Source organism: Antrostomus carolinensis, unplaced genomic scaffold (genome assembly GCF_000700745.2).
Source record: "Antrostomus carolinensis isolate BGI_N321 unplaced genomic scaffold, ASM70074v2 scaffold40897, whole genome shotgun sequence".
Taxonomy (NCBI): domain Eukaryota; kingdom Metazoa; phylum Chordata; class Aves; order Caprimulgiformes; family Caprimulgidae; genus Antrostomus; species Antrostomus carolinensis.
This window is the reverse complement of record NW_010330231.1, coordinates 1-8,277: the sequence shown is the minus strand read 5'-3', so window position 1 is coordinate 8,277 and position 8,277 is coordinate 1. Positions and strand designations below refer to the sequence as shown.

General features: G+C 50.7%; 1 protein-coding gene across 1 annotated transcript; it reads left to right on the top strand.

The window, feature by feature from the left end:
- Positions 1 to 117: 117 nt before the first annotated feature.
- PALB2 (partner and localizer of BRCA2) lies at positions 118 to 8,274 on the top strand (the record flags this gene model as incomplete). The annotated part of the gene is made up of 10 exons (XM_010172867.2): positions 118 to 2,022; positions 2,764 to 3,566; positions 4,198 to 4,281; positions 4,757 to 4,918; positions 5,390 to 5,475; positions 5,754 to 5,912; positions 6,081 to 6,197; positions 6,531 to 6,618; positions 7,296 to 7,444; positions 8,223 to 8,274. Coding segments are annotated over 10 exons (3,605 nt in total), but the record flags the coding sequence as incomplete, so codon positions are not given.
- Positions 8,275 to 8,277: the final 3 nt, after the last annotated feature.

Sequence of the window (8,277 nt, the reverse complement as noted above, 5' to 3'; positions counted from 1 at the left end):
GGTGCTCGCCGGTCCCGACCGCGCCGTCCTCACCAGGCTGCCCGGTTTTCCTGTGGTGTTTTTCTTGGGCAGGACTTTGCTGGGGGTACTTGACACGTGTGATGTTTTTCCCCACAGGTTCTAGAGATGCATCTCCCAGTGCTGACAGACCTGAAACCTTGCAGTTACAGACTGAAACCTGCTCTGACCTTGACACAGAGAAAACCTCTGTCACATTCACACAGGTCCCCGCGCTCTCCAGCGAGGTGGTCACCCAGCAGGACAGCTCACAGGCAGGCCGCATCCAGCCTCGCCAGGAAGAACGGGGCTGGGGAATCGTTAGGCCTGCCCATGAGGAGAAGAAACCCCAAACCTCCAGAAGCTTGATGAGGCTGAGGAGACGGACCAAGGCTCTGGTGTCAAAGGAAAGGGAATCAGAGCGCGATGTGCAGCTCATCGATGCTGATGGAACGGTGAAAAATCAAACTGCTGGTGCAGAGGAGCTTCACTCACCTGTCTTCAGGCGAAGCAGTCTCTCAAACGCTGAGGAACGTGCTCAGAGAGCATCCAGACCGGCACTTGTGTGGGGAGAAGAAAGCAGTTTCACTCCTCCCGACGCAGCGGCAGGAGTTGTTCCAGACAGGCTCCAAGACTGTGTCCCCCCAGGGGAGCCCGAGCTGCTCCCGTGTGTGCTGAGGGGCAGCAGCGGTGTCTGGCAGCCCGAGTCCCCACCTGCTCCGGCTGCATCTGATGCCCGTGAGCCCACATGGCCGTGTGCAGAGAGTGGTGACTCTGTTTCACTGGACTCCAGTGGTGATGGAGGGAAAGAATCCTCCAGTATAATAAACCAAACAGAGGGTGAGAGTGTGTGTGAAGATCAGGGAGAATTACGCAGGCTCTTGGATTTGATGTCAGAAAATGAAGTATTGCCTGATGATGGAAATGACACTGTAACTAGTGAGAGCAAGAGCCATGAAGGAAATCAAAGTGACGCTAACAGGCTAGATCCCTTCCCTGCAGATCTTGCTCTGGGCAGTGTTGAAGAACTGTTGGAGAACCAACAGCCTGAAATTCAGTCAAGACTTTCTCATCCAGAAGAGGTGACAGCTCCTGAAGGCTCACTCAGCTCTTGCACGGTGGTGGAAGGGCTTCTCTTTCCAGTTGAATACTACGTCAGGACAACTCGACGCATGTCTAATCGCCAGAGGAAAGTAGACCTGGATGCCGTAATCCTCAGCCAGCTGGGCAGGAGCAGGAGAGGCCAGCGGAGTAAGTGCAAGCAGAAAGATGCAAGCTCAGATCAGCCCTCCCAAGAAAGAGCTGAAAATGATTTGGAGTCGGGGATCACGCCGTTGCCTTTTGGTGCAGAAAATGATCCAGCAAATCCAAGCAGTCCTCAGAAGTCTCCCCCTGCGTCCAGCGGCAGCAGCACATCACTGGGGTCGGTTTCTCACACCAGTGCCACTGGCACAAGGCGGGATCAGAGACGATCGCGGAGGAAACAACAGGGAAGGAGAAAGTCGACCCGCAAAGCCCCCGTGTGTCAGGTGTCACAGGAACTGATGGAGAGTCTGGATCTCCTGACAGCGGGGCAGAGCCCTCGTCTGCTCTCCAATGAGTGTCAGACTGAGAAGGGAAACTGCGAGGCCAATGTCGGAAAGTCATCTCCAGATGAGAGGGGGTTGTCTGCTGCTGCAGCTCGTGGGTCTGGAGAGACAGAAGCGGCCGGTGCGGTACGGCCAGCGGGGGCTGATCCTCCTCCTGGAGGAAGCCGAGAGCTTGGCAGATGCCCCGAGACTCTGGTGGAGCAGGTTCAGAGGCCACTTCAGAGCAGCGATTCTCTGAACCCGGGGAATGACTCTTTTGCTGGCCATACAGGAGATCTGGAAGCCAACCTGCTGGTGTGCCAGGCGGATCAGAGTCCCGTGGAGCACGTTAGGAATGAACACGCACGAGGAGCCTGCAGGGCCGAGCAGCTCCTCGCGATGAACGTCCCTCGGCGCCGCTCCCTGCGCTGCTCTGCGGGACACAGAGCCAGTCAAGGTACCACAGACACCCCCCCCAAACCTGCAGCCCCAGAGCACAGCAGGGAAACGTCCCCACGAGTGTGTGCGCTGCTGGTCCTGCCCCGCTGTGTTTTGTTATTCAGGAACATCTGATGGGTTAACTCTTATTTATTTTTTTAAGTAAAATTGCTTTTTAAAAAGTGCAGATCATTGTGGTGCCCGTGTTCCCTGAACAACTGTAGAAACTTCTGCTTCAGCCCAGGGATGGGGAGTGAACAGCAGCGGGTGGATGAGGAGCAGGGCTGAGAACGTGTTAAGCTGCCTTTGCTGTTGGGGTGAATGGTGTGTGTGCTGGACCTGATTTTGCAGCAAATGGATGTGAATCTGTTTCTCCCACTAAGTCTACATATTAGTGATATCTTCTTTTTAGTGCTGGCAAGTGTGAAACACAGAGAGTAGCACTACAGTCTGAGAATATTGTGAGAAGATAAAATGTTGGGAGAAAACCAAACATAACAAACTGGCCAAGCGTTTGGTCAGTTCTGTCGGGCTTTGGCGATGATCCTTCAGCCGAGGGCTCGATGCAGAGCAGTTGTGGAGCATTAACTCTTTCCAGAAAAGTGCCAGTTCCATGTGTTAAGAGCAATATGGCTTTTGTTTGTTTGTTTTGCAAAATAAATTAGAGTGCCACCCTGGATGAGAGATTCTGAAAAGGCAAGTTGCTTTTTATTTGATGATGTGATGTTCTCTCTTGTATTCCTGTGTTTTCCTTGTCTAGATGTGAGCGAAAGAGAAGGCAGCTGTCCCGTGGGCTCAGAGGCTCCTGCTCTCGGCCTCCCTGCTGTGGACCCCGATACTCGCAGCTCTCTCTTCTCCTTCCACAGTCTGCAGTGGCTGGCCTCCAGACTGGGTGTCAGAGAGTTTCACTTACCAGAGGAGGAATTTGGGCTACTGAAACTTGAGAAATTAGAATCTTCCCCTGTGAATGACTTGGAGGTTTTTGTTCCTAGTGTGTTTGGAGATGCTGCGGCTTCAGAGGACACACAAGATGCACAAATGAATCCGGAAGAAGAAAGTCTCAAAAATAATTTGATTTCACCTTTCAGAAATGGGTTGCCCAAGTTACCCCAGGTGGGAAGCCCAGCTTCCCAGAGGGAACTTTCCACCCACGAATTGCTGTTTACTCCCGTGGGGACTGTCTTGCCCGGTGCTCCCACTCAGCCCGAGTCTCAGATTTCCTCACCTCTTTTCCCTGTGGTGGGTGCAACCCCAGCTGTTTTACCATCAGGACGCAGTGAGGTCTTGCCCCACACACCTCCTGTGCCTCCCTCACAAGCGAGCCCACGTTCCTCCAAAGGAGCATCTGCCCAGGATGGTGGGGAATGCAGAGTCTCTGCCGCTCCCCCGCGCTCGGACAGCTGTGGCGCAGGGTCTGCTGGAAAAGAGGAGGAACGAGGTACCACGATTCCTTTAGAAGCTGAAAGAGGTCCTGATAATAAATCTGATGAGGCTGTGGCCTTGGAGAACCATCAGCAGTCAGAGAGCAAACAGCAGAGATCCTGCAGAGCTTCTCCTGAGCAGGTAACGAGCTGGCCCCTCTGCCCGGGTGCTAAGCCAGAGGTTTTGTGGGCAAATCCCCTTTTCCAGAGTCTTGTCTGATTTCAGTCAGGGGAAGGACCTCTTTGCATGCTGGCCCTGGATGCTGTCTTTTATCTAAGACTTCGTAAATGTTTGGTTTTCATCTCTTGCCTCAGGTCTTTTAACCTCAAGAGCAAATTCTTTAAAATCCTGCTTAATAAAACTGCAGATGTGGGTCTCGATGCTTATTGCAGGACGCGGGTTTGAAACGTGTCTTTGAACAAAAAGTTTCTGCCACTGCCATAGTGCTGGTCTGTCTTAAGGGAAACTTTCAGCTAGGATTTGGTCAAGGAGATTAAATGACTCGCATGCAGGTTGGGTCCTGAGAGAAAGACTTGTCTCTGAAGGCTGAGAGATGCAAACTGGAGGTAAAAGACAATTTTCAAGCGAAACCAGGAAATGACCTGTCTGGGATCTCTTGTTTTTCAAAGACATGGAAGTTTGAAAAGAGGTTCTCCTACCATAGCTCTCCAACAACTGCATGCAGAGTGAATTCACACTTCTGCCTCATTCTTGCAGGTGCTGAAGGTAATTTCAAAATTGAATTATCCTCATTCTTTACTTGTTTGTGCAGAAAAAAGACGTAGCAGAACAGCTGACTCCGGTACTGCTCGATGGGCTGAGAGAAGAGAGCTTGCAGCTCGTGTCAAAGCTGAAGGTGGGATAACGCTGGGTGATTGTGTACTCAGTCAGTAGCAGCTCTTCAATACTGAGTTTAACCAAACTGTAATAAAAAATGCAGAACAACTGGTTGAACAAAATAGATTGCTGTCCAATTTGATCAGTTCTGTCTTCACTTGACTGCAGGTAGGTGGCACTTGGGCTTTGTTGTGGCTGTGCCATCGTACCCTCAGTCCTGTCCCAGCTCTGGGCTCTGTTGGGTCTCTGTCATTTCAAAGGACAAGTGATTTTTGTGATAAGAGACAATATATTTGCTGCTTGGAGGGTGAAACCCACCCGGCTTGTTTTCCTTGGTACCTTACAGACACTTGACTCAAAATAAAACATCATGAGCTTAAAGTTTTAGCCTCAAATTCTCATCACTGAATGTCAGGCCTTTTCCCTGGGCTGAACCTCCAGGTTAGATAACCGTGTCTGTCAGAAGAAAACCAGCACTGTTTTGTTTTGGACAGGATTGTGCAAGTTCCTGCGCTGTGGATGTCAGTACCATGTGGTGGGAAGCAGCTGGCAGCAGAGAGCTGTGTGTGGTGACAGCTTGTGAGAGTTCTGTCTCCCTGTGGAAACCTCTGACATCCGACCGCTGGGGAAAGCTCTATACCTGGCAGCTCGGAGAGGTGTGAACACAATCCTTATTTCTAGAATTTAGGGCAACTTTCTTGTCCCAGTGTGTTAGTTCCCGAGATACAAGGAGCTTGCAGTCTTGGGTGCAAGGTTAGTTCTTTAGGTGGCATAAATTTTTCATGCCATCAGGCAACAGAGGAGAATGATTTGTGCTGCTGATGGAGAAGGCCAGTGGCTTGTACTTAGGCCAGGGGCTTGTACGGCTGCATGTTACCTGCTGGAATTTGGTGCTCCATGTACTGCATGGCGGCTGCAGCCACTGACTTATGCTCCTTCCCCTTATGCTCTCTGGAGACACTTTCTGTCTCATACATCAACAGGGATTGTTAATCTAAGTGTGCTTCTTCAGATGGGTCTGAAAATTAGCTCTGCTCTGTATCATTTTACTTGAAACACTTTAGAAAACGGTTGTAAAGTCAAAGGGACGTTGTGGGTGACGCTGAATTCTTGTTTTGCTGTCCTAGATTCCTGTAATACAGATTGTTCCTCTGCCAGACACCTGTAATCTCGTGTGCATAGCACTGGGAGATTTGGAGATTGGAGAAATAAGGTGGTGGATTTATTTTTTACTAGCGCTTTGCACCCTGAATAGCTGCAGCTTAACTCTCCTCTTGTGTAGTGGTTGAAATTATCTCTTATTAATGTGTCAGCTTATCAGTTGCTCTAACAGTCGGAAAATATTGAAGGTATTTCTAAAATTTAACTATAAAGACTTGCTCATTCGCCCCTAGAGGTGGTAGACTTTAAACTTACGCTTATTTTTGTATGCTATGGCATGTTTGAATTATGCTGCCTTCTGCCATTACACGTACTTTTCTCTTAATTTAGGCTCTTGCTTTATTCTGAGAGTGACTCATTCAAGCAGTCACTGGTGAAAACTGGAAATATAAAAGCTGTTCTTGGGCTGAAGGAGAGGAGGCTGGTCAGCAGCAGCAGGACCATGCAAGAGCAGCAAGTGGAGGTGGTGTCGCTTGCAGAGACAGGAAGGTGAGTCTGCTGGTTTTGGGGTGGTCTCAGTGTGGCAGGTGGAAGAAAAGTGAAGAGACATCTCGGATGTAGAGAAGTGTCAGGCTCCTCTTTCTGGAGGTGTGCCGAGCACAGAACACGTTCTTCATCTTTCCTCTGCCTTTTCTCACTTGCTAATCTGCTGTTCAGGAGCAAGGACAGACAGACTTTGATGCCCCCTGAAGAAACCGTTTTAGCTTTTGCTGAAGTAGAGGGAATGAGAGACGCCCTGGTTGGCACCACTGCGGTGAACAGCATCGTTGTCTGGTCAGTGTTTGCTCTGCAGTGGGATGACTGAGCCTGTGGGTGTACGTGGGGCTCAGACCTTGTATGGGGGTGTCTGTATTTGCCTGTGCAGTGACTGTCAGAGGGCTGGCAGTCTGGCACTTCAGTGTCTGTGGATAGTGAATGAACTCTGCTGCTGTAATCCCACCTGCCTTTGCATCGTGTTCGTCACATCTCTTCCTCTGGCCTTTTGTCCTAGTTTGGTTTGTGTTAAATCAAAAATGTGTCTGTCTTGCATAGCAGTGTGACTATGATCAGAAAATAACAGACAGAGAATGGAAATGCAGTGAGACTTTGTACGTTCCCTGACTGCAGGAATTTGAGGACAGGCCAGCTGCTGAGGAAGATGCACGTTGGTTATTCCTACCCAGCTTCCATCTGCCACCGGGCGTATTCCGACTCCGTACGTGTGTGAAGTACAGCGCGCGGCCTCGTGCTGGGGATTCACGTCAGGGTTTGTAAAGTGGATTGAAATATCAGCTCTGTTTAGATACACTGAAGATATTTCAAAGGAAAATAGGTTAACTAGGAGAAATAAGCCACTCTGGCTACCTTGGATTCTTGGCTTTCTGCAGCCTAATGCATCTAATGAAGTGAGTGATGCCTCGTGGTGTATTCCAAAGCAGCAGCACCTTGGGTGTGGGGAGCAGAAGTGCTGCTGCCCAGTGCTGGTGCTTGGGAAGTCTCTTCCATTTCAGCAGCGGGTCTCTGCCAGCGTGGTGGCTGCACACTGACATTGTGGGAATTCACATGGGGCCCAGAAATTGTACTTTAAATGTCAGCTCATCCTACAGCAAGTTTAGCTTTTTCAGGCAGAAGGATAAGTGCATAAATCCATTGGGTCACTGAGCTGTCACTCTGCTGTATCGCATCAGCCCTTATCAGTCAGCAGCTGCTTTGGGTTTTATCTAATTTGATAAGGAAAATAAACCATTTCTGTTTTCTTCAGTAAAAATAATACATCACTGTCCATGGGGCTTTGATTACAGTGAGAACGTAGCCATTCGTTTTTGGAAAATTCTTTGGGTTTTTCCCCTCTTGCTGTTGTTTTTAGTGATGTATTTTTCCTCTGTGTATCAGGGCCTTCTGTTTGTTGTTTTAAGTCATCCACATGCCAAAGAGAGCGAGTCCTGTGGAAACCCCGCGTTCCGCGTGATAGCCTTCAACCCCCGAACAGCCCGGAGCACCGGAGTGATGGTCTCCTGCCCCCCGCCCGGGCACTCCGGAAGGCAAGTACCGTGGGACTGGGCCTGTGGCCGCCTGGCTCCTCCCAGGTGCTTTTGGGGGAGAACCGCGGCAGGAGCCGGTAGCGCCGCTTGGCAGGACCCACCTCCCGTCTTGCCGGTGATGAGCGGGGGCTGCCCCGCGGCTGCCGGGGCTGGAATGGGTGAGGGTGTGGGCAGCTTCCTGCCCCCTTCCTGCGCCAGGCTGTGCGCTGACCTCTGCGCTCCCAGCGAGGGGCTCTGCTGGCAAACGGGACGTTGAGCTGTCGCTTTGGTCTTCCTCCCCCCAGAAATGCTCTCCCTGGGCTCACTGGGGACCCTCCCCAGGCAAACCCCCCCCAGAACGTGGCTGCAAACGAGGCGCCCGAGCCTTTGTGCTGTCAAAGAGCTCTCTGCCAGGTTTATTTGTGCTGGGCAGCTCTTTGCAGCCAGAGGGCCTTTTCCTTCCTGTGTCTTGTGTTTTGAAGACTGAGCTGTTTGAGGCGCAGTCTTGCCCTGTGCTTACCTCCATCCTGGTGCTTCCTTTGTGCACGGGCGTTAGCAGATCGAGATCTCGCCTTGCTGAGCAGTTTCCCAGTATGTACTGGGGCTGCAGGAGGATTGTCTGACATCCTTTGTTCTCAGCTGTGCTGAAGATACAACCCCTAACATAACCTGGCTTCCTGCAGTTGGCTTAAATGTGCTTATTAATTGTCTGTTAAAAACTAGCTGGTTTTAAAAAATGATGTGATGGTGTTTTGATGAACAAACGGCAGCGTTGTGACCCTTCTGTGTGTGACTTCAGGTACCTGGAGGGTGACGTGAAGGATGCTTCTGCTGCAGCCGTGCTGACATCGGGA